The sequence below is a fragment of the Miniopterus schreibersii genome, assembly GCF_964146895.1.
Source record: "Miniopterus schreibersii genome assembly, chromosome: 1".
In the NCBI taxonomy this organism is placed as follows: Eukaryota; Metazoa; Chordata; class Mammalia; order Chiroptera; family Miniopteridae; genus Miniopterus; species Miniopterus schreibersii.
The window spans coordinates 133,424,807-133,449,080 of NC_138101.1; the positions used below are offsets into that span (position 1 = coordinate 133,424,807).

Consider the following 24,274-nt stretch of genomic DNA (forward strand, 5'->3'; position numbering starts at 1 on the left):
CAGGTTCCCACAGAGAGTTTATTGAGGGAGCCAAAGCCAGTGAGAGGACGAAGGAGTCCTACTTGAAGGAGCTCCTTGAAGCTTCTGGCCTCTGCAAGGCAGAACACTCTGGGAGGGAGGGCATGTCCTGTGTGAGGCCACATGGAGCTTCTCATACCACAGCCTGTTGGATCCCAAAGACCCAGGCACAGGAGAGAAATGATATAATTCCCACCCCAGGAGGGTGCTGAGGACAAGCCTTACCCTCCCCCAAAGGGCTACAGCTCTAGCCATCAGGACCTCTGGAAGAAAGGCCAGGATGCCTGGCCCTCTGATTGGCCGGTCTAATCCTTAATGTGAAGGCCTGGGCAATGGGCCTGGCTGACAGCTCAGGTCAGATCTGGCCCCAGGCATCTACTCTAGGAACTAACACCTAACATCCAAACATGATTAAAAACACTCAGAACAGTTCTCTTGCTGACAAAGGCCACACCCCAGATAATGGCAGTCCTGCCAGACCACGGCCAGAGATAGAGACCCAAGCTGAATGGGGTGTTGGATTGTGAGGAGACCCATGGGGAGGATTTTCCAGGGCTCAGTTAGGGCCCCCGAAAGCCTGGGCTTCTGTTTCTCCCCATCCAATGCCAATGATTCCCCAAAGATCCCCCAGAAGGGAGAAAAGGAAGAGAAGGCAGAGAACTTATCAAGAGGTTCAGCCATGTATGGGCTGGAGGTCAGATCTACTGGGGTGAGGAAAAGGCTGAAGAGGGGTGGGGCACTGAGGCAGGAGAACTAGGGTGATCCTCAGACTCTGGCATGTCATCCTGGAAGTACTCAGCCTGGCGGTACTGCCACAAACGCAGGTTCCCGTCCCACTGCAGGGCAGAAGGGGCAAGTAGTCAGGGAGTGCTGCTTCCTCCCAGTTCCAAGTCCCAGACATGCACTGGCCCCCCTAACTCTTGCAACCTCACCGAACTGCTGACAATCTTCTCCTCAAAGGGGTGCCAACTGACATCACGCACACAGGCCTTATGGTTGGTCAGCTTCTTCACGATGTGCCCGCTAAGGAGGTCGTACACTGTTGACAAAGGCTAGAGTGGAGAGGGCTGCCACAGGGCCTTCTAGCCACCTCTCCCTGAGCAACACTACTTACCTGCCTCTCAGGCAGCTTCCCACTTTCCCAGGGGAACAAAACCCACAGCAGAGGATGGGCTGTTTCTCAGTTTCTTTCCCTTTCCCTACCTCAGATTGAGGGTATGGTCTAGCAGAACCTGGGTATCTCTGGTCCTCAGCTAAATTTCACTAGGTCTACGCTTAAAATGCAATGTGCCTTTAAGGCTTTTAGCAGCAATTTTCTAAAAAGCCTACAAGATCTGGAAGGCACCACAAAAGTGAACAATAAAAGTCTCCACAGACATGTGAACCTGTTGTTCTTATCTAGACGGGGCGCACCTTTCTCTCTTTCTGGGTCTCCGTCTGACTGCACAGTTTCAGGTTCCTTATAGCTGTAACTGTGCATTCCTCCTGCTTCAGGGGATGAATGTCTGTGTGTGCCATTCTTTTTAACCTCTGTTCCCTCTTACCTTTCATCTGCAATCTCTTTCCTTGACTGGCTACAAAACAGAACTGAGTATATTTCTGGTAATCTATTATATTTACTGACTAGAATTCTATGTTCCTTGTCTTAATTTAAAATGCTGATGAATAGAATGTTTTCTGTTTCTGTTTAAGCCTCCCTTGCTCCAAGCTAAATTAACTTCCACTTGTATATGTCACTAAATTTTTTAAGGTGGTCACTGCTAGTTACAACCAGTAGAATACCCAAGAAACATTTCTGCCCTTTCCAAGGGCCTCTGTTCTGACACAAGCCTTACCAACCACTTTGCCAGTGGAGCAGCCACTATAGATGAACTGCTGGCCAGTGCTATGGGTGGGAGAGAATCGGCATCGGATGAGGGTGTGCAGCACCCCATGGCCCCGGTAGGTCATCAAGGAGCTGTCCCCTGGGAGCTTCAGCTTCCGCCAGGCTGGGTAGGGGTGCAGGGAGAGCCTTAGGTTAAGAATCTGGATTCTCTCAAATCACCAGTCCTTAGGCAAATATCGATGCTCACAATCATCTTTCTAACCCCCAACTGGTGGCTCTTTCCCAACCTAACAGTCAACTGGTATTTACCAACAGTCAGTTGGGCCTCCTGCTGATCGTTAAGAAACTTGAAATACTTTTGTATTGGTTAGTTCTGAGTGATCCCCAGCCCCAAACCCTGGGAATCCCTGGGTATCCCCATGGTTCAGCAAACAAAGAGTAATACCTGGCAAGGGGACATTGGGGGAGGACTCCAGGACTCAGCTCTAGGCTACAGACATACTCACTGTACCCACGACAGGCCTCTCCAGGGGTTAAATATTTTAACTACCATCCCTGACTCTTTACTCTCCAGATCTCAGGCTCCATCTTCCACTCTCACCTTTTTTGGGCACCTGCTGCCAGCGGTAGTCCCAGTTTTGCTGTGTGGCAGCCTGGCGTGAGGCTTCCATGCCTTCCCGGCTGGAAAAGCGCCGGATATCCCAGAGCTTGATGGTCTGGTCTTTGGAATTAGAGATGAGATACCGGGCATCACCCTGTGAATCCCAAGATAGATGACGAAGTGTCAGAGCTTGCAAATGTCAGTGCTGTCAGTCCAGTTCCTTTCTCCATATGAGGGGTAAAAATGCCAGTCCTCTGATTTTGCTTGCTTCTTTCCTCATCCAGATGGGCTCACATTGGTTTTCTACCTCAGATCCCACCCCCTGGTTAGGCTTCCTCTTCTGTGCCCAAGGCACTGGCTGGGTCTCCTATCCTATCCTGGATTAACTGTCTTCTACTTTTCTTTCTTTTTCTTAATTTTTTAAAATACGTTTTTATTGATTTCACAGAGGAAGGGAGAGGGAGAGATAGAAACATCAATGATGAGAGAGTCATTGATCAACTGCCTCCTGCATGCCTTCTACTGGGGATGGAGCCTGCAATAGGGTGATGTGCCCTGACCAGGAACTGACCCATGAACTCCAGGTTCACAGGTGGATGCTCAACCACTGAGCAATGCTGGCTGGGTGTCTTCTACTTTTCTTGTACAGAAAGCCCTGCCTAGCTTCATCAGTGTTGGGTACCAATGGATCTCATATTTCCTGGCTTAAGCCCCTTTCCTAAACTCCAGCTCTTACAAACATGGCTAATAAGGACCCTAGGGGAGTTCCCATACCAGTCCCCTTTGATACCCTCTGCTGGACACCCAGAGCCTGGCTACACAGTGCTGCCTCCCTGCCCACCTTGCTGTCAATGAAGGTGATGCCATCCTGATGTCCGGCCAGTGCACCCACGGGCTTGGGGTCATCCTCCCGCATGGTGCGTCGATCCCATACTTTGCAGATGGCATCATCACCCCCAGAGAACAGGATTTGGGAGCTTATGTCAGCAAAGGCCACTGCATTCACATCATCCTCATGGGACTCAATCTAGGGGAGAAAGAGGTCAGGATATCTAGGACCTCTTTCTGGATCTTCTAATAGCCAAGGACCAGGAATTAAGACTCTAAGTCTCAGGAGCAATACCTGAAGGGTGCGCCGGTTCTGTTCTCGATCAAAGACATACAGGCAGCCATCATTGGCCCTGAAAGGGAAGGGATAAAGAGGCTCCTGGAGCCAGGGCTGAGAGGATTGCTATGTGTGCTCTGGAGAGTCCCTGTTGTGAAGTCCTGCTGAGGGGCAAACCTCTGTCTCTTCTTATACAGAAGGTAGAAGAAGAGTTAGGAGGTTTGAGATCTCCCATCTCATTCTGGGTAAATGGTGAACAAGAGATGAAGCGAGTCGTAAACCTTGACCTTGGAGAAGGGCTGGTTGTTCTCCATAGCTGCTTGGGTAGAGCAGTAGAGCTGGTCTCTGTAACAGTAGAGCTGGTCTCTGGGAGGACTCTGTGTCATTAACTGAGGGCAACATCCCCCGCACTCACCCTCCTAGCACTTCTCGTCCATCTGAGGAGACAGTAATGGAGAAGACAGCAAAGCGACGTTCATCTGGCCTGAAAAGAGCAAAGGAGGAGCTGATTTAGCTTTTGTTAATCCAAATAGAATCTGATGAGGGTTGTAAGGCACACTTCTCAGGGGAAAAGAAGTCCTGCCAACATGAGCCAGAATGTGGATCACCTCAGGGAGAACCCAGAAATAATCCTGCAACCATCTATTTTACCCTGGTCCTCTGCTGACAGGATGGGTGGGTCCCTCCCAGGAATCCACACAGAGAAACTTGCAACCAGTGTACTTTTCCCTCTAAGCAGGAGTTCCAGTTCAAGAGGTTTGCTCCTGGAGAGCCTTCCTTGAGAAGTTTCTGATGAGACTGACCAGGAAGGGAAGCCAGTACCTTAGATCCAGGGCAGTGTGTGTGTCTCCCTCCCCGTAGATGTTGCAGATATGAACTAAGAGAAGCAAGAGAAACAAGAATCTTTCAGGGCTAGGGGAAGACAGGTGGAAGTGTAGCTAGAGAGGAGATGGAACAAAGGGCCAGGATGTTAGACCCTTGAAATGGTCTTTCCAGGAGAAGGCGTGGAATCCTGGTACAGAGGAGGTGGGCGTTTGGAGATCTCATCCCAAGCTGGCAGTCTGGGGCATACTCACTGTAATCAGACCAGCTGGAGTATAGGAAATGGTTCCCATCAGGGGTGAAGGCCACATCCAGGACACTCCAGCCTACATCTCGGGCCTTGATGCTCTTGAATTTATGAAAGCGGCCATACCGGCAGTCATACAGTCTGATTGTCTGGTCTGTGCAAGTGGGGACCAGGCAGAATTAGGGAATACCCTCCTCGAATCCTCCCCAGACCAGACTTCTCTCAGTGTATCTGAGAAATGTGCTCTGACTAAGCATCCCTAAGTCAGGATCTGGGCCTTTCTAGCCTCAGCCAGAGGGAACATTCCTTGTTTGAGGGCAGTTCATAGGACAAGGTCAGGTACCTTGGCAAGCAGACATGAAGATTTGACCATCTTTGCTGTAGATGCCACAGAAAGCCTTCTGAGAGTAGGTATCAGTGAAGCCCAAATCATTGGGCAAGAAGCTGGGGAAGCAGAGGGAAAGTGAGGGTAAGGGGAGCTCAGGATGAGGAAGATCCTGGTTAGCAGATCCTAAGAAAGCTGGATGTGAGTACAAGGGCATTCTTCCCTTTTGGCCTTGGGTAGAATTTCCTTTCATTTATTCTGTCATCCTCTCAATTACTATACTTTTCCACTTTGTTTACTCTTAAAGCATTAACCCCACATAACCTAACCTTAATATCCCTGAGGATCCTCTAACATCTATCCCTTCAAAATTTAGGAGACAAGACCTATCTGGCTTTTAGAGTCTCTCCACCAAGCCCCATACTCACTGAGACATCACTCGAGACTGTTCTCCAAGGGAGAAGCTTCCCCGGTGGCAGAGGCCCCGTTCTCTCTAAAGGAAGGGATTGAGGAATATTGCTAGTGGAAACACAGGGTCACTTCAGCCACACCAAGCCCCCTCCTCCAAAGTTGTTGCTCTTGTTACAGAAATGGACACCACATACAGTATGTCCAACCAAACTCTGATGCAGGCTGGCTAAAACTCTCCAGCTCCAGCACTTGAGGCTTCTTTGGAAAGTTTATTGCCCTCCTCTTTGGGGCTAGGAGAGCTTCTGGCTACCTTGATAGGCCTGCTGCCAGGCTGGCAGGAGGTGGAGACGCCTACCTGGTACAGCATTTGAGGAAAGCTGTGCTCCCGGGCTGCCCGCCTAAGCCCCAGCCGACCTGTGGCCAATTCCACTTGTGTCTTGATCTCATTACATTCCAGCTCCTGGGTGTCAGGGGTTGCATCCACTGTGAGGACCAAAGAGAAGTTTCATCCTAGGTCTTTCAGTCCCAGAGGACAATTAGCAGAACTGTGATCAAGCCCACTCAATATGGCTGCATATACTGGGTCTGCAAGGACTCCCTTATTCCCTAATTATCTCATTTTCTTTCAATTTAACCTATTATTCTTTGCCAAAATTAAAAAGAAAAAAAAATTTTCTAATGAAAGTCTCAGTCAGCCTTTCCTCTTACCAGGTGGGTTGTATCGGTCCCCAAGACGACCATCCCAGGCACTGTCATGCTCTTCCTCCGAGTCCGAGAGGGCCTGGATGAGTTGTAAATTTGCTGCACCTCCTCCCTGCACCAACCTCACTTGGCCCCTGTGGAGATACCCACCCCCCCATGATAAAGGGGGAGGATTCCTTTCCCAAACCAACCAAATTCAGAATCAATGGCTATCCAGTGCTTAGACCACCTGGTACTCATACTGTCCCCATTTTGAGGTCTGAGGTTGACTAGACCTTGGCTGTTATTTTCAGTTTTCTATAAGACACAGTAGGAAACTAATTCTCACTCTTTCAGCAGGAGTAGAGAACACCAACATTACATGGAGACTAACAGACCTACTAAGTTGACTTCCCAGAGAGTTAAAAATTCTGAGAGTATTTCCTTCTGAGCCTCTGCCCAAGTAGTCCAGCACAGAAGACAGTATTCTGAAGGGACCCCCAAGGTGTGTTCTCAAGAAGCCACAGCTAAGAAACAAAACCAGTTTCAAACCCTTTCCAGTCAATTCCTGGTGGTCACTTCCCTCAAAGCATTCTTTCTTCAAAAGCAGGGTTAGAGTTAGGTTCATTTAAACTTGTTTTTCAAGTAAATCTGGGTGGCTTCATATCACATGTAATTAACTTCATGAAGTTCAACACTCACCTCCCCAACTCTTCTCTTCACCCCCTCCAATCACTCCTTTCCCATCAGGGCCTTTTTTTTTTACTTACTTGAAAAATAGATTACAGTTGTGTAGTCATAGCTAGAGAGGCTCTCTTCAACAGTCCCCACAAACACAAGAGTGATATTTTGGTGACCCTCCCTAGGTTAGAACCACTCTTACTGGATAAGGAGCTGAGTGCTAAGAGTGTCCAGTAGAAAAAGCTGTTCGGCTCAAACAGGACAGTTGTCCTGGGCTAATCCCATTCCCTATCCTCTGTAACTTCCTGGTCTGGAGTTGGGATCAAGGGACTGTGGTAGAGCCTGGTGGGGACACACCAGAGGGCAAGTTACCTGCGAAGGAGATAGGCCAGTACCTGGGCCAGATCCACATCTTCATCCTCCTCTTCCTCTTCCTCACTCCGACGCAGGCCAGCCCCTCTTCGGGGCAAGCCCTCGGAGGAGTCTCCGGACCCAGTTCCTGCGCTGCTGCTGTTCCGTGATCCCATCTTCTGGTCACAGCATCCTTACGTCTTGTGCTGGGACTCCTCCTGTCACCTCCTTGGGTTTGGTGAAAGCAAAGCCTGCTCTAGAAATACTAGGGTCTCCTGAGATGGGGTAGCTATCTCTAGGAAGACGACACTTCTTAGGGACCGAGGAGAACCCTTTTTCTTTAGCCTGTGACAACTCCCAACGCTTCAGGAACACAAACCTTCCCCAGTCTTGCGAAGCAGAAAAAGAAGAGAGAAGCATAGGGGACTACCCTCGCTCACCAATGAGAATCCTTTGAAGGGGAATTTCTCAGTTTTCTACCTCAAACTCACCTATCAAAGTCCCTGGAGGGGGTGGATTCCCAGGTAACCTCTCTCACAGACCAATCAAAACCCCTAGCGGAAGAAAGCGCTTCATTAGCTTATCTCATTTAGCCAATCAGAAGCCTTAGGATTCAGAGACCCCCGACGCCCCCTTACCGACCAATCAGAGTGTCCCCTTGCAAAAGTCGGCAGCGGCGACAACCAATGACGTTATATTCAGCCTAACACCCCCTCCTTCCTAGCCTCACGCCCACGTGGTGTGCGGGGTGTGTGTACGCCAAAGTGGGAAGGCAGGGAAGAGGCCGAGAAGCCCCTCCCACTGAAGCCGGCGGACACCGCCACGCTCTGGACCACCCACCAGCCAGGAGCTGTCGTAGGAGCCGCAGGAGCGCAAGGCCTTGTTTACACCGACTGCAGCCACAGCGTTGGCCAACCGCTCCTTCGTCATGCGCCTCCTCTGTCACTCAGCTCCCGGCTTCCCCGCCCGCGGACTGCGTACGTCACGCGACGCCCTTAACGGCCCCGCCCCCTTGGCCCGCTAACTGGACAACTGAGCATGGTGATTGACAGGTGGGTGGGAGAAAGTGCGTGAGGGGTGTGAGGGGAGGAGACAGCGCGCGACCGTGGAAGGGCGTTCGCTACTTGTTGGGAGGAGTAAGTGGGGAACCGGTTGTTTTCCATATCAGAGACAGCGGAACTACAATTAATAGGTGAGGGGTGGAGCTTACAAAGACGTTGGTGGTTCGCTGAAGAGAGGGGTTTTAGCACGGGGATACAATTTGCCGTCGGTCCCTAAAAGTTCTTGTGGCTTCGCACTTTTCAGATGGTCCCTGAGCGCCGCCCCCCCCCCCCCCCCCCCCCCCCCCCCCCCCGGCTCCAGCGTTCTTCTTTTCGTTGGTTGCAGCTTCAGTCGGCCCTACCATAAGGGTGCCCCTGTAGGGTCTGTTCACGTCGCTGATGGGGGACCCAGGCCTCCATACCCTCCTTTCTGGGTTTAGCTTCCGGAAGCCTTGTTCTTGTGGGGAGAGCCCTTTCTAGACCTCTCCTTAGCCGCTCGGATAACTTTTTAGATGACCCCTGGCTTCCCTCCCCGGTCTTCGTAGACGCTCGACGATTTGCAAACCTTCCCTAGACCCTCAGTCCTTGCGGCGCCTCCCGGTCCCGGGGTGGTGGGCTAGGGTGTGCAAGGACTCCGCCTGCTATCCACTCTGCAGGTTTATGAGTAACCTGGTTGAGTCCAAGGCCGGACTTGCCACGTTTCAGGATCTTCGCCCAGGCTTGGGGGCGGGGGGTATGGCTCAAGTGACTTCGCCGTACGGGGCGCAAAGGTCAGGGGTCTAAGCTGCACCTCAGCGCCCCGAGCCCGCGCTCCCTTAGAAGTGCTTCTAGCCCTGGCCGGTGTGGCGCAGTGGTTAGAGCGTCCGCCCGCTCACGGAAGGGTGGGGGTTCGATTCCCGGTCTAGAGCGCGTACGTTGGTTGCTGGTTCGAGCCCCGTGCCTATGGGGCGGGTGCGGGAGGCAACCAATCCACGTGTCTCTGTCACATCGATGTTTTTCTTTCTTTCTCTCCCTCTCCTTCCCTCCGCTCCACGCTCTCTAAAAATCAATGGAAGAAACATCCTTAGGTGAGGATTAACAACAACAATAAAAATAAGTGCTTTGAGCTGTCCCTGGCCTAGAGTCCCCTAAGGACAGGGAGGGGAGGACATTTAATATCCCTGGGCTTTCCCTTCTGGGCCTCACTCTCCCTGGGAGTGCCAGGGTGTAGTCAGTTCTTTGGGTGACTGTCACTGGTCTGTAGACTGCTAGACCCCAGTTTCTCTCTGGTCACCAGGGCTGCTTCAAGAGTGTTTCACTTGTACAATCCAACCCACGCTTATTTTACTACTGATAATAGCAATACACTGTAAACAAATATACCCCAATATGGGATGGAAGTGGTTAAATAAATTATGGTCCATGTGGTAGGACACGGACATACCAGGCAAGATATTAAAATTATGTAGTCTTCTATTTTTATGCTATGGAAAACTGTTCAAGTTGCATTGTTATGTTTTAAAAATAGTTCTGGTGGCATATTGTGGTGGATGCAAAAACAATATAGTTTCAATTTTGCATAAAAAAGTATGAAAATACCCAGGCTTATTATACCATTAAACAAATAACAAAATGGAAAAGGCCTTGCATGAATTAGTAACAAAGGTATAGCATGAACATTGCATTATGATTAAAACAACTGGAGCATCCGAAGTCCACAAAAAAACAGAAACTGTTAACTCATCTTAATAATGCATTTTTTGATGACCTCTTTCCTCTTCTTGGTCTCTTCTCCTTAGCACTTATAAATCCAGTTTAAAACTGAATGAAATCCAATATCAAACCTTTGAAATATGTAACTTGTACATTATTGAATAAACATGAAAGTCATGGAAATGTAAAAAAATTTCTGAGGTTTAATTATCAAAATGAGTCTTTTCTCTTTTTAAAAATATGTTTATGTTGATTTTAGAGGGAGGAAGAAAAAGGGAGAAACAAACAATGTGAGAGAGAAACATCAATCCTACCTCCTACATGGACCTTACTGGGGATGGAGCCCACAACCTGGGCATATGCCCTGACTGGGAATCGAACCAGCAACCTTTTGATGCAAGGGACAACACTCAACCAACTAAGCCACACTGGCCAGGGCAAAATGAGTCTCTGAATCCACTGATTGAATTTTTTTTTTTTTTTAATCCTCACCTGAGGATATTTTTTCCATTGAAATTTTTTTATTTTTTTATTTTTTTAATTTTTTTTTACAGAGAATGGAAGGGAGGGGAAGAGACACAGAGAGAAACATCGATGTGAGAGAGGCATTGATGCCTGCAACCTCATCACGTGCCCTTGGCCGGAATCAAACCCGGGATCCTTCAGTCCGAGGGCTGACGCTCTAACCACTGAGCCAAACCAGCTAGGGCCCACTAATTGATTTTTGTATGTAAGATTTTTTTAAGGCTATGAACTTTATTATGTCACTTGTGACTTATAGTATTTTAAAAATGAACAGTTTATCTATAGGGTATACTATGTGTTCCATTGAAAGAAAATGGCATTTCTTTTTTTATTATTACAGTTTACATTCATTATTATTATGTATTAGTTTTAGGTGTACAGCATAGTGGTTAGACATTTATATAACTTACGAAGTGATCCCCCTGATAAATCTAGTATCCATCTGACAGCAAACATAGTTATTACAATGTAATTGACTATATTCCCTATGCTGTACTTTATATCCCTGTGACTATTTGTAAGTACCAATTTGTGCTTCTTTTTATTTTATTTTATAAATATATCTTTATTGATTTCAGAGAAAGGAAGGGAGAGAGAGAGATAGGAACATCAATGATGAGAGAGTCGTCACTGATCGGCTGCCTCCTGCACGGCCCCTTCTGGGGATCCAGCCTGCAACCTGGGCATGTGCCCTGACTGGGAATTGAACTGCGATCTCCTGGATCCTAGGTCAATGCTCAACTGAGCTACACCCATCTGGGCCAATCTGGGCTTCTTAATCACTTCACCTTTTTCACCCAGTCCCTCAACACCCCTTCCCTCTGTCAACAGTCTGTTCTGTGTATCTATGAATCTGTTTCAATTTTGTTTGTTCATTTATTTTGTTATTTAGATTCCACATGTAAGTGAAATCATATGGGATTTGCCTTTGTCTGACTTATTTCACTTAGCTAATATCCTGTAGATCGATGCATGCTGTCGTAAATGGTAAGATTTCATTCTTTTTTATGGCTGAGTAATATTCCATTGTAGATATGTAGCATACCTTTAAAAAATTTTTTTGTTGTTAAGCCTCACCTGAGGATATTTTTTTCTGATTTTTGGAGAGAGTAGAAGGGAAGGAGGGAGGGAGGGAGGGAGAGAGACGTCTATATGAGAGAGACACATCAGTTGGTTGGCTCCTGCACTCACCCTGTGCCCTCGATGGGGAATTGAACTCAAGACCCTTCTGTGTGTGGGCTGATGCTCTACCACTGGGCTGCATTGGCCAGGGCAGTCTTTAATCCAGTTTTAAAAAAAATATGGACCGCTTCATGAATTTGTGTGTCATCTCTGTGCAGGGGCCATGCTAATCTCTGTATCTTTCCAGTTTTAGTGTATGTGCTGCCCAAGTGAGCACAGTCTTTAATCCATTTTGAATTTATTCTTGTATCTGGTGTAAGAAGGTGATCCAGTTTCATTTTTTTTTTTTTTGCATGTATTTGTCCAGTTTTCCCAGGACCATTTATTGAATAGATTGTCTTTACCCCATTGTGAAAATGGCATTTCTTTAAAAATAATTATAATTAAGTCAGTTTGATAAGCTCTATTGGCCTATACTCTCAGGATTTTGCAATTTGGTGTGTTGCTTGGTGACAGTTTGTCAAGTGATTTTCATTTGGGCAGCTCTACTTTCCCAGCTACACTAAAAGCCACTGAGAGGCTTTCTACCTTTAGCACCCATTTTAGGACCAGTTCTGGTAATTGCAAAGTAAATGTCAGCTAGTTGACTGCCTGTCTGACCTGCCTTGGGGTTTCCTGCTCATTAGTATCTCCACTAGAGGGCAGGCTGGGCTAAAGAGGAGAGAGGAAAACAAATTTTTCTTTCCCTGGCAGATACTGCCCTCCCACTTTGAGATCCCATCTCCTAACCTGGTGACTGCACAGAGCTCCTGGGACACTTGTACAGCTCCAGGCAATGGAAGGGAAAATTTCTGAAGTGACTGATGATGTGTTTTCACGTTATCTTCTTGCAGCATTCTCTTTGTAGAGGAAAGGGGGAAGTATGGTAATTTACCCAGGACTTAAAATGTGTTGACTATAAAGCAATTGAGTAATGATAGGTTTTATAATACTTTCATGTCCCGTGTTCTTGAGAACCAGAATTTTTTGTGTGGCGGACAGGAGGTACAGATGTGATATAGAAGTAGTTAAAAATCCTTGAGCCCTGAGTTTGAATAGGAACTATCAGTATGAACTTATGTGATGTTTTATTTTTCGATCCCTATCTACTGAAAAGGTCTAGAAACAATGATTAGTTCAGTATCAGTGAATACTCCTTCCACCTATGTCTTAAAATACCACTTCTCACAGAAAGAAACCAGAACTTGGAGAAATGGCTGCTTCTAGGTCTGGGGCAGGAAATGTACAAGATGAGCACGGAACAACTTATCATACCAGAGAACAAAGAAGCCAGCAAACACTATCAGGGTAATGTCAAAAGGACTCAGGAGCCTAGTTCTCATGGCCAAAGATGGGACAAGTTGAGCATAATAAGGATAATTTAATAAACATTATGTTTAGGAGGCTTAGCTGGGTAGCTCAGTTAGTTATAGAGTGTTGTCCTGATAAGCCAAGGTTGTGGGTTCAATCCCCAGTTAGGGCACATACAAGAATCAACCAATGAATGTATAAATAAGTGGAACAACAAATTGGTGTTTCTCTGTCTCTCCCCCTTCCTCTCTAAAATAAATCAATAAAAAAATAAATAAACATTATGTTTACATCCATGAGTTCATAATGGGGTTTGTGTGTGTGTGTGTATGTATGTATGTAACTAATTGGTCACCTTTTTGAAGGATAAGAAAACAAATCATTATTGTGAAGATGGTAAATAAAGAAAAAGAAGCAGTTATATTGCTATTCCTATATAAACTGTATCCCAGGGTAATGTGTAGAAGATAAAGGGAGTGTCCCTTTGTAAAAGTATTACAACTATTATGACAGAGCTTAGATATGGCTGCTTTGAAATCCCTAATAAATTAATGAGTCTAAGCATTGAACATCTAGGCCTGGATTCTTCAGTAGTTAAATTGAAGTAAAAGAAAGGAATGGAGGGGGAACCTCTAGATTGAAAGATATTTAAAAAGCATATGAAATTTTTGAAAAATGGGCAAAGCTAAACTATAATGTTTAGGGATCCACATTTGGGTGATAAAACTACAGAAAAAAATATATATTAGCAAGCAAGGAAGAGATTATGGTGTACCATAGTACTCATTTATGCCAGGAAGGAGGGACTGTGACAGAGATGAACATGGTGAGGAGGTGTGTGTGGTGGTGGTGATGGGGGGCTACTTTTGGTGTCTGGCAAAGTTCTGTTTCTTTCTCTAGGTGATAGTTTCAAGGATATTTACTTTAGTTTATTAAGTTATACCTTGTTTTGTTTTTATGTATTTTAAAATAAAAAGGGTAATTAAAATGCATTATCTATTATCATTTATCTGGAGCTATAGGCATGCAGCCCAATTTTATTCTAATTGACACAATAATTTTTAAGACTAACATCTTCACATCACTGTGCATTTAGATACCAGAACGATATCTGGAACTCCAGTTCCCTGCCTCTTTCCTGGAGGGACTTACTTCCTAACCAATTTTCTTTCTCCTCTAAAATTTATTTACATTGCTCATTTTACTCTTAAACTGTAGAGTCAGCAATATATAATATAGGCTTACATGGCCTAATCTAATCAATATATAGTGGAAAGGTGAGGGCAGCTAACATACATTCAAAGGTTACTCCATGCCAGGTATAGTTCTGAGTGTCTGGCACCACTGACTTAATTTTAACAATACTGTAAGGTGTAGGCACATCTGCATTCTACAGATAAAGAAACCAAGAGGCACCCCTGGCTTGAGTCTACTGTGTGCCTAACATCTGGTATGCTGCCTCAGATCATATTGTTTCAGTCATCACATGCTATTTATGAAGCTGACAATTTGCATATGAAGCTGAGAATTTATGAAGCAGAGACATGTATCTGCAGTTATCATTTACCCTTGGCTCTACTCTTTACTGTGTGGCCTTGGGTAATTATTTAACCTCTCTGTAAGTACAATGGACTCCATTGCTCACTGTATTTTAGCATGTGATCCACTCTGACCTTTAGAGTTTTCTGCTCTTACACATTGTAGCTGGTTATTGCTGATTTCTAGAACACTTGGTGTTTCCTCCTCTTGTGTTTTCTTTTGAGGAAATCCCCAGTAATTCTGTGTTGTTTGTTGAAGTTTATTCTTATTTTCTATGTACAGACTTCCATCTTACCAACCTCAATTTATAGTCATTCAGCCTGATCCAGATCAAGGTGAGGTTATCTTTAGCTGATGCCCCTGATTTATGTAGGGTCATCACTCTTTTTGTAGTTTCCCTCTAAAATTGATTTCAGAGTTTAGGCCAAGGCCTTATTATTCAAACTTTGGTCCCTGGACCAGCAGCATCAGCATTACTCAGGAGCTTGTAAGAAAAACAGAATCTCCAGGACACCCCAGACTTGCTGAATGAGAATCTGCATTTTAGTAAGATCCCCAGGTGATTCATATGCACTTTAAGTTTGTGAAGCATAAATAAGTAGCTTCTAAGATCCTTATAGTTCTATAAGTCTAGGCTGCTATCAGAGACATGTCTCTGCAGTTATCATTTACCCTTGGCTCTACTCTTTACTGTGTGGCCTTGCGTAATTACTTAACCTCTCTGTACCTTTGTTTCTTCTTCGGTAACCTGCCTCAAAGAGTTGTTTTGTATGTGCTTAGGACAGTGCCTGGCACATAGAAAGTGCTATAGAAGTGTTAGTTGTCCTAATACTGAATAAGCTTTCATGAATACTTTGCGAGTCCCAATTTCAGGTCAGGCAGAAGGAAGAACAGTTTTGAGAATCCACAATGGAACTGCATCACTGGAGAATAGAGGCTTCTGCTAGTCTGAGTAGAAGATCAGGAATTTTAGGCCTGGAGGCTATACTGAGCAGCTCGCAGAGGCCCCCACCTTTTTAAGACCTCAGGACAGAGAGTAGATAGAGCCTTCTCCCAGCAGTTCCTACTTAGATGGTAGAGCTGCCTGTAGTACACCAGTTGCTTGCAGGGGTAGGAAGAAGATTGTGAAATTGGTGTTAGAGGGAAGCCTGTGAAGATAAACGGGAAATGAAAACACAAATGTTATGTAAAATAAATGAGCATCTTTTATTATTGGATAGCATGTGAGGAAACGCCTGTGGCCTGGTCTCAGGGCACCCAGAAGATGTTAGTTTTATCAAATTGCTCATATTTTCTGCAAGCCTGGTTGCTCTCCAGTTCCTAGATGGTGGTAGCTGGTGGGGGATGCTATGCTTTCTGGCTAGTCTGGAGCCTCAGGTCACATTCTGCGCACACGTCCCTCCAGGGCCTCCAGCTCAGTCAGTACCTCCTTGGGCAAATCCTGGTTGACCTGCTCTGTCAGGTAGCTCCTAATTTCACGAACCTCCTGTTCCCAGAAGTCCTTAGGGAGCGAGAACAGCTGGGTGGTATCTATGGCTCCCAGGCCGCTGAGATCCAAGGCGCCTTCCTTTGGCACCAGCCCAATGGGCGTCTCTCGGGCACTGTCCTCCCCCTCTAGCCGCCGGCAGATCCAGTCTAGCACTCGAGCATTCTCTCCAAAGCCTGGCCACAAGAAGCGCCCAGCCTCATCACGCCGGAACCAGTTGACATGGAAGATGCGAGGCAGCCGGGCCCCCTTGCGCCCTTCCATGCTCAGCCAGTGTTCTAGGTAGCGCCCAAAGTTGTAGCCAAAAAAGGGCCGCATGGCAAATGGGTCATGCATGATCATCTTCCCTGGGGAGAGGAGAGGATGGGTAAGGAACCTTCCTCCTTACTGGAAAAGAGACGAGCCACCCAGCATCCAGCTGGAGGAAGTTGTAAAATGTTCATGGTTCTGGAATATCCCCAGGGCAGGATGAAAAGGGATGGGGGAAGGGCTGGGCAGGAGGAAGGTCTGGCTCAGGCAGGGAGAGAAGAGGCAATGTGGGCACACGGGAGAGGGACAATGGAAGGTGCGTACCTTTGTGTTCAGCCGCAGCAGTGGACTCAGAGCGCATGGCGCTGCCCACAAACACTCCGTGGCGCCAGTTGAAGGCCTCGTATACCAGGGGCACTCCTAGAACACCAGTGAACGGGGCCACTCATTCCATCCTTTCTGGTGAATCTAATTCCTAATCTCTCTCCTAGGCCTCAGCTGTCCCATTTTCAAACCTTATGCCTCCCCCCAATTTTGTATTCTCCAGGGGAGAGCTATGGAGACAGACAACTATGGTTGGCAACCCTGAGCTTTAAGGACAAGAGGGAGGTGAGCCTTGATGTAGACCCAGATCCTTTACTGAGAAGGCATGGAGCCCACACAATGTTTACCTTTGGGTCTGCGGCCTCCAAAGATGATGGCATCAATGGGGACACCCTCCGGGGCTTCCCAGGCAGGGTCCATGATGGGGCACTGGCGAGCCGGGGCACAAAAGCGAGAGTTGGGATGTGCACAGGGCTCCTTGTCACCTGGCAGAGGAAATACAAATACTACCACTTCCAAGGGCACATCCACCCCCAACACGCATGCAATCTTGCACAATTTATTTTTGCCTCATCAGCTCCCTACAACCTCATGTGGTAGGGAGTAGGGAGTCAGGACATCTCCCCTAAAAGATCAGGTTATTTATCCATAATGGTACTAACAGCTGAGCTCTGTGAGAAGAGTGGGAGAGGAATTGGAGTTCAGCAGGGCACTAATGTTTATGCCAAACTATAGCCATGTGACATTGACCAGTGCTCAAAGGAATGGGGTTAGATGTTGGCATAATTTCCCCCCCAAAAATGATTTATTTATGGGATATTATTTAAATAAACACTCAAACCTAGAGCAAAACCTGAGTCTGTCTGGTGAGTAATTCAGACAATTGCCTTTTTATCAGCAAATGCAAGAAGACAGAATCTCCTGAGCTATCAAAATGCAAATAGGAAATGATTTTAAAGCTAACAGAATTTTGGTGATTTCCCTGGGTCTGCCCAGTCCCTAATGGAGTGATAAGACTTGAAGAACTCAGACAAAGATATAACTTGAGCAGGTGGAACCTGAGGAGCCCAGGTCATTTGGCCCTTTCGGGTGCCCTGGAGACAGTTTGGGACAGATGTGTAAGGGGCAGATGTGTAAGGCATTATCATGGGCACACCAAATGAACATGGTGCCTTCTCTGCTGGAGGTTGCTGGTTAGACCTAGGGGACAAGGGAATCAAAGAGCCAGTTACCCCTGCCCTCTTGCCACCCCCCATCTCCTGCCTCCATTCTCAGAGAAGAGCCATCCTTTACCCTTCTCTCTCGCACTTTCATCAGCCCATAATTCAGGTCCCTAGCACAGGGTGTTATTCTGGGAACTGAAACTGGGCACAGCATGCCCTAGTTATACCCCTGAATCCAGAGATGATGAAAGGGTTGGGAAATTAGTCTGTAGGGAAATATAAAGTTTTCTTGGATTTCTCAGTGGGGTAGGAAGGCTGAGGAGGGCTTAATGATGATGTTAGAGAAAAAAAGGGTGATTAGATGAGGAGGGCAACTGCTAGGTCAGCCTGGAAAACTTGAATATAGGCTTCAGAGACCAAAGGGCCACCCTCCCCCATCATGCTCTTCTTTGCTCCCATTCCTAGGTGTCTGGGCTCTCTGACTGCTGAAGGCCACTGAAAGCTGAAGGTCAGAGTGCAGGGTTGGGGGAGGCGGCAGGATTGCAAGGTATGGGGAGAATTGACAGGGTTGAGAAACTAACTTCTGGGAGAGGCTAAAGAACTGGTCTGATTTGGTCTGGAAGAAGAATTAGACTGTGTAAGTTGGAGAGACAGGAAGGGTGAGAGTAAAAATACTGACCTTTAGACATTGGTTATTATACAGGGGGATGGTGAGAACCAAGTGGCAGGGGGAAGGGCAGGCTTCCTCCTTTCCTGATAGGTCAGACTTTATGGATTATGCTGTGAGCCCTATTCCTTCTGTAATAATTTTCAAAACAGTCCTTCTCTTTCCTTTTAAAAAAATATTCAGCTTATATTTATTGTGGATGTACTATGTGTTCGGTACTGTGCTAAAACCCTTTATATACATTTAATCCTTGAACAACCTTGTGATAGGTGCTACCCCAATTCAACTGATGGGGAAACCGACACTCAGGAGGTTAAGCAATTTAGCCAAGTCCAAAGCCAGTACTTAGTGGAGGTGGGATATGAACTGAATCTTTGCCTGGGATTGGAAACTGCAAACAGTCATAACTTCCTGTGCCTCCTGAAGGTCCTGGAAGGTGGCTGTAGGTTGTGTAGGCTTTTATATCATCAAGGTACTGAGCCCTGGGAGCTGTGTCTTGACTCCCCTGCCCCACATACCAGGTTTCCAGGCCTTGCCCAGCCAGGAGGTGACAGTGACGCCAGGTGGAAGAGGCTGGTCAATGCCTTCCCAGTACACGCCACCGTCACTGGTCTCAGCAACATTGGTGAAAAGAGTGTTACTCTGGATTGTGGCCATGGCATTGGGGTTGGTGGTGGCAGAGGTGCCAGGGGCCACCCCGAAGAAGCCATTCTCAGGGTTGATGGCCCGGAGTCGACCTGTTAGGAGAAGTGAAAAAAAGGAAGGACCAACCAGGAAAAGTTGAGCGGTGAGCCAGGGAAGGTCCTGCTCTGCTCCTCTCTGCCCTGAGCTGGACCCTACATCTAGTGGGGAAAGGCTTTGTGTCTCTGCCAGGCTTTTTGGGGCAAGGTTGACTGTTTAAGAAAAGTTTCTTACTGACAAAACTCACCATGAGCAGTGGAGGGGAGACCTCTATGCTCTGGTAAAAGCCAAAACCAAGAGTATAATCCAAGGGCCACTCACCATCACTGTCAAACCTCATCCAGGCGATGTCATCCCCCACACACTCCACTTTCCAGCCTGGCAATGCTGGCCGCATCATGGCCAGGTTCGTCTTGCCACAGGCACTGGGGAATGCAGCTGCCACATAGCGCTTCTTCCCTGCAGGACTGGTGATACCCAGGATCTGCATGTTGCAGAGAAAGGGAATAAGGAGGAGGCCACCAAAGGTCAGGGCATGGTCTGCATGGGAATGACAGCTACCAGTTAACAGGGAAGACTGATGTTTATTTACCTAAGAGGTGCACCGCCTTGCCACTGGGCCAGGGGTGGCAGCAAGGGGAAGCCCCCAACATTCAGCAGCCTGGGGTCAAAGCTTTGGGCTTTGGGCAGAGACCCTGCCCACCAGCCTGGCACCTGGCAGCGGGGAGGCGAGGTGACGCTGAGGCAGACTGGCCAGGCCCCACCACTGCCTTGTCCCCACAACTAACCCAATCCTCACCAGGCCCTCACCAGCATGTGCTCCGCTAGCCAGCCCTCATCCCTGGCCAGCCGAGAGGCGATTCGAAGGGCAAAGCACTTCTTGCCCAACAGGGAGTTGCCACCATAGCCGCTGCCGAAGGAGACGATTTCCCGCTGGTCGGGCACATGGCCAATCAGGGTTTTCTCTGGGTTGCATGGCCACTGGCTCACCGGCTCCCCTAGGGACAATGGGGTCACAGGGCTGCTGGCAGGGGCATCGGGAACTGGGGTGTCAGGGGCTGGAGGGGTCAGGGGTTGGCAGGAGAGACACTTGAGAGCAGTTGTGGTGCCAATGAGTGGCTGAAGCCCCCCACCTCATAGTATCCATCAGCTCTCATGCCCGTATTCTTAGATGTGGATAGTTGGCTTTCTCAATCTTGTGCAAACTGCTCTGCAAACAGCCTCACCCCCAACCTAGACTGCTGGCCTGGATCTGGGGAATTAGGTGTCTCATTAATTAGGATGGGTAAGATTTGGGGTTCCCTCTGAGTGTGAGCAGGCCTCTGCGTCTTCCCATGGATAGAGCAGGATCTCACCTTGCCCAGTCAGGGGCTGGCCCACAGAGTGCAGACACTTGACAAAGTCACCATCTCCCAGGGCCTGAAGCACAGGCGTCCCCAGCCGGGTCATAATACGCATGCTTGCCACCACGTAGGCAGAGTCAGTGAGTTGCACTCCGATGCGGGACAGTGGGGAGCCCACAGGACCCATGCTGAATGGAAGCACATACATGGTTCGGCCTGTGGAGGAAAATGTCACCTGGATGACGGGTTCCAGACTGTTTATATCATGAGTGCCCTTGCCTCTGTGTCCCTGCCCTGGTTACCCCGCATGCAGCCTGGAAACCTCTCATCCACAGCTTGCTGGAACTCAGTTGGGGACATCCAGTTGCCCAGCTGCCCACGGGCCCCACCAGCTGGGAGGGGCACTGTGTCTCGTTGAGAAGGAGTTACAATCACCGTCTTGCTCTCTACTCGTGCCACATCCTTGGGGTCTGTGCGGGCCAGCCAGCTAGGGGAGAGGGGATTATCAGGAAGATGGGGGCCAGCAGATCTTTCTCATTCCCAGACCACTCTTTCAAGTTCAACTTTGACTCTAGGTCTTCTGCTTTCCCCCCATCCATTTGCACCTGTCTCTTTCTCCAGGTTTTGTCCCATTTCAGAGGAAACATGTAGGTATGCGGATGTTATTGCAGACTTAGCCCAAGCCCATATTTAACTAAGTAGTTCTCTTGGCCCCAGCCCTCTAAAGGCCTCTTCTCCTGGCAAAAACTCCCTGAACTTGTGGAAAAAAAAAAAGAAAAAAAAAAGTTTTTATTTGTATCTGCTTCTTTATTTAACATAAAAATACAGACCATTCCTAGTAACTCCTGACTTTGTTTCCTCTAAAGCTCCCATTCTTGCTCATTCCACTGAGATGGTTTAGTTAAATATGATTTTGTCTTGGTAAAGACAAAGAGGCTTCAGTCCAAGCAGCTACTGCCATCTTGTGGGTCACAGGGTTTAGGGCTTACCAGTTATTGTACTTGGGGAGCTTTCGGATGAGTCCCTGCTTCTCCAGCAAGGTCAGTGTGGCAGAGTTCTCGGCCTCAGTCCCATCACAGATGTGGATGCCCTCTGGTTGGCACAGGCGTGCACTGCGCTCCACAAAGTCTCGAACCCCAGTAGGCAGCTGGCCCAGATCTCCACTGAGTACTCGCAGGGTCTGGATGCTGCGCCTCGATGACCAGCCACAGGGGCTCAGCCTATGCCAGCTAAACCTGTGAGAGAAAAAAACAGAGGTAGTGAGCCAGGTACCTGTTCTCATGGAGGATGGGCAAGTCAAGAGGATAGGAAGCTGGGGCTGCTAGGAAGCTGCTAAAGAAGTTCCTGGTGCAGATCCCATGAAGAGCAGGTTCAAGTAGATGTGTGGAATGGGTTCAGGCCACATGTATCTTGTGGCCTTTATGAGGCTTAATGAGGGTGTATCCTGGTAAGCAAGGGACAGGTATTTTCAAATGACCATAAAGGCCGTGTAGAAGAATATGTATAGGCATGCTGATGTTATTGTAGGCTTAGTTCATGCCCATGTTTAACTAGGTCTGGTCAATGTTTAGAAATGAACTGGTACCCTACCTCCCAAGTATTGATAAACTGTGCCTAGGTGACAGCTTCATGTGTTTGGTATTAGAAGCTCTCATCCCTGTTTTTTCCATTCTCAAGTCTAGTTTTTTAAAAGTTAAAAAGGCAGCTATTTTTACTTTATTTCTTCTGGTGCATATGCTGTAAGACTGTGAAAACATCATGCAAAGAACTTGTTCTTTGAGAGGGTACAGAGTGCCAGGTTTCTAGATTAGGACTCTTGCACAGAGAGTAGGTGATCGGATGTTGGGGTTTCAGGCATCAGATCTGCTGCCGCCCACCTGGTCCAAAAGGATTGCAAAAATGTTGCCATTGGGTAGGTACTTTTGAACCATGTGAAAGGCTGACTATTGGGAAATATCACTGGCTGGGGTTCATGCCCCGATTCTCAGGAGGGCAGAGTCCCTGTTGTCTGTCCCTTCATATCCCTGGGAGAGGGAGAAGCAGGGTCTGCTCTGATTGGCCTGGACCCAGAGTGGAATAAGCCAGAGAGACCAAAGGCCAAGAAAGAGAAGTTGCCCTCCTATGCCAGGGAGGCATAGGAAAATGTGCCCCCATACCTAGGAGCACGTGATCCTATCCTTCCCCTGGCTCTCCTTCCTAGAGGACACATGCCTAGAGAGCTTTGGGTACTGGTGGTAGGGTGCAACAGCAGACTGCAGGAAGCTCAAATTCAGAGGGTGTAAACCTGGGGAAGGGAGAAATCTCAGACTATAGATGTGGGAGCTGGAGCCTGGATGGAGTGGGAATTGGGGTGGCTTCCACTGGGCAGAGTGAGATGGAAACCCAGTGTTGTCCCAGGGGCAGAGGAGGAGGGTGCCTGGAACCTGGATCTATTGTTGCCTCAGAGACAAGTTTTCCCTGAGCACTAATTTTAAAGATACAGTCTTTGGGAGAGCCTCTCTCCATGGGGAGCCTGGCTCAGGAAGTCTGGGGAAGCTCCACCACTCCCTTCCAGTCCCTTAAGTAGGACCTTCTCTTTTTCTTCTGCTCCAGAGACCACTTATATGGACGACCAGTTGGAACCAGCTGTGGGTAAAATATGGGGTCAGCTTGGATTCTGGAACAAAATCTGGGGAGAAGGGAGGCTATAGAGCTAAGACAGGAAGCTATGAAAAGGGGAAGGCAGACAAGCAGGGCCTAGGCTCTCCTGTGATGGACGAGACAAAGCCAGCCATTTAGAAATGGAAGGCAACTTGACTCCCTCCTCTACCTTCTTCGCCTTCTTGGCCTGGCCCCGGGTCCCTCTGGCTGTGCCAGGCTTCCCGCCAGGTTCCAGTCCGGGAGGCCAGGGAATGAATGTTTACATTAGAGAGCTCTGAGCGGTCCCCGGGGCTCACGCACCCTTGATCCCTGGGCCCTCCTCTTCAGGGCAACCTGGGGCACAGGAGTTACCTCGGTAAAGGCAAGGGGAAGGGCTCAGAGACCAGGGTCGGCGGGGAAGAGCGAAGAGGTGGAAGCTCGAGTGGCAGACAGAGATGACGAGGTCGGAGACCGGCGGAGCGGGGAGGGGCAGGAGGGGCGGAAGCGGAGACCCGGAGCCGCAGCGGCCGCCCCTGGTCTCCGGCGGGCTGTCCGGCCGGACAGGCTCGGGATCGAGGAACACTCGCCCCTGCCCGCTGCCTCCTTGGGTGGGAAGCCAGGCCGAGGCTGATGAGCCGCAGAACACAACCGGCAGCCCCGAGGGGCGAGTTCCGCGGAAGGTGTGGGTTGGCCCCGGGCTGGGGGTCACTCACCGCAGGCCGGGGCGGTACACAGCGGCCATGGCACCTGGGCAGGGGCTGTGGGGCGGCGCGAGGACGTGGCGGAGACGGGGAGAGATGGAAGACGGGGAAAGAGGGTGCTCGGCGAGGCGGGAGGGAGCCGGGGCTGGGCGGGAGGCGCTTAAGAAGGAAGCGGGCGGGCGGGCGCAGGGGCGGGACCTGACTGGGCCGGCGCGACCCCCCGCCCCCCGCCCGGCAGCTCGCGGGGTCCCGGGCTCCGGGTCGCAGACCCGCCCAGCTGCCGCCCCACCCCCGCTTCCAAACCGCGCTCTCCCATTGGGGGACTGCGCGCTCCCTCGAGGCCCCGCCCGCCGCACATGATGTAACTTTGAGGACTCTTGCTCCGCGTAGATAGTGACAGACTCGGCGGCAAACAGGCGGGCGCGGGAGGCTGTGGGGCCCTGAAGTCTAGCAGCGGGCGTTGGGCATTACGTTTCGCCTTCTCCCTAGGAACTGGGTACTCGGAGCCCCAGGACCTAACTGGAGGTCTCCTCTGTCCCTAACTCCCAAATCCTTGTTTCTTCTCCCCTGATGAGGTCTCCCTTCTGCCTTACCATGAAATGTGGTGTCTTCACTCCAGGCCTCTGCCCTGGTCGTTCTTTCCACATTCACCTGGAGAAAGCATCTGCCCCACGCAACCACCATCATAAAGTTCTCAGGTAATTTC

At 48.7% G+C, this 24,274-nt stretch overlaps 3 protein-coding genes across 19 annotated transcripts in view; 1 reads left to right on the forward strand and 2 right to left on the reverse strand.

The window, feature by feature from the left end:
* On the reverse strand, positions 1–8,031 carry DCAF11 (DDB1 and CUL4 associated factor 11). 14 transcript variants are annotated; one of them, XM_081135221.1, is made up of 16 exons: positions 7,908–8,031; positions 7,559–7,621; positions 7,089–7,295; positions 6,063–6,190; positions 5,710–5,837; positions 5,372–5,436; positions 4,962–5,062; positions 4,626–4,772; positions 4,372–4,426; positions 3,965–4,033; positions 3,568–3,625; positions 3,286–3,471; positions 2,445–2,598; positions 1,854–2,006; positions 951–1,057; positions 1–854 (listed from the first exon to the last, which is right to left on the reverse strand). In XM_081135221.1, the coding sequence occupies exons 3-16, from the start codon at positions 7,241–7,243 to the stop codon at positions 720–722; spliced, it is 1,641 nt and encodes a 546-aa protein (XP_080991347.1). In that variant the 5' UTR covers positions 7,244–7,295; positions 7,559–7,621; positions 7,908–8,031; the 3' UTR covers positions 1–719. The 14 variants fall into 14 exon arrangements, with proteins under 14 accessions (XP_080991347.1, XP_080991352.1, XP_080991341.1 ...); XM_081135226.1 differs by having other exon boundaries at positions 6,063–6,135; positions 7,112–7,295; positions 7,710–8,031; XM_081135215.1 differs by having other exon boundaries at positions 7,112–7,295; positions 7,908–8,029.
* The window catches only part of NRL (neural retina leucine zipper), a 27,898-nt gene continuing 11,421 nt past the window's right edge, over positions 7,798–24,274 (forward strand). The window contains exon 1 of one of the 4 annotated variants that reach the window (XM_081135338.1): positions 7,798–8,119. Coding sequence is in view for 1 of the 4 variants with exons in the window: in XM_081135341.1 (XP_080991467.1) it covers positions 8,106–8,108 (3 nt within the window). In the remaining 3 variants the exon portion in view is untranslated. Of the gene's footprint in view, positions 8,120–8,153; positions 8,260–24,274 lie in introns of those variants that run through there. The other 3 variants (XM_081135340.1, XM_081135341.1, XM_081135339.1) reach the window with 3 other exon arrangements.
* PCK2 (phosphoenolpyruvate carboxykinase 2, mitochondrial) lies at positions 15,518–23,726 on the reverse strand. Its single transcript, XM_081135327.1, has 10 exons — positions 23,581–23,726; positions 21,238–21,483; positions 20,551–20,735; positions 20,261–20,464; positions 19,716–19,903; positions 19,227–19,389; positions 18,743–18,961; positions 16,742–16,879; positions 16,395–16,490; positions 15,518–16,168 (listed from the first exon to the last, which is right to left on the reverse strand). Exons 1-10 carry the CDS (start codon positions 23,607–23,609, stop codon positions 15,714–15,716), a joined length of 1,923 nt encoding a protein of 640 aa, XP_080991453.1. The 5' UTR covers positions 23,610–23,726; the 3' UTR covers positions 15,518–15,713.

Excerpts from the sequence above, each read along its gene's own strand:
- DCAF11 (XM_081135221.1), bottom strand. The coding sequence starts at position 7,243 with ATGGGATCACGGAACAGCAGCAGCGCAGGAACTGGGTCCGGAGACTCC. Across the intron at positions 5,838-6,062 it reads GGACCGATACAACCCACCTG|TGGATGCAACCCCTGACACC; the intron begins GTAAGAGGAAAG and ends TGGTCCTCACAG. Across the intron at positions 4,034-4,371 it reads CACACTGCCCTGGATCTAAG|GCCAGATGAACGTCGCTTTG; the intron begins GTACTGGCTTCC and ends TGCTCTTTTCAG.
- PCK2 (XM_081135327.1), bottom strand. The coding sequence starts at position 23,609 with ATGGCCGCTGTGTACCGCCCCGGCCTGCG. Across the intron at positions 20,736-21,237 it reads CTCCCCAAGTACAATAACTG|CTGGCTGGCCCGCACAGACC; the intron begins GTAAGCCCTAAA and ends CCTCTCCCCTAG. Across the intron at positions 19,904-20,260 it reads CCAGCCCCTGACTGGGCAAG|GGGAGCCGGTGAGCCAGTGG; the intron begins GTGAGATCCTGC and ends CATTGTCCCTAG.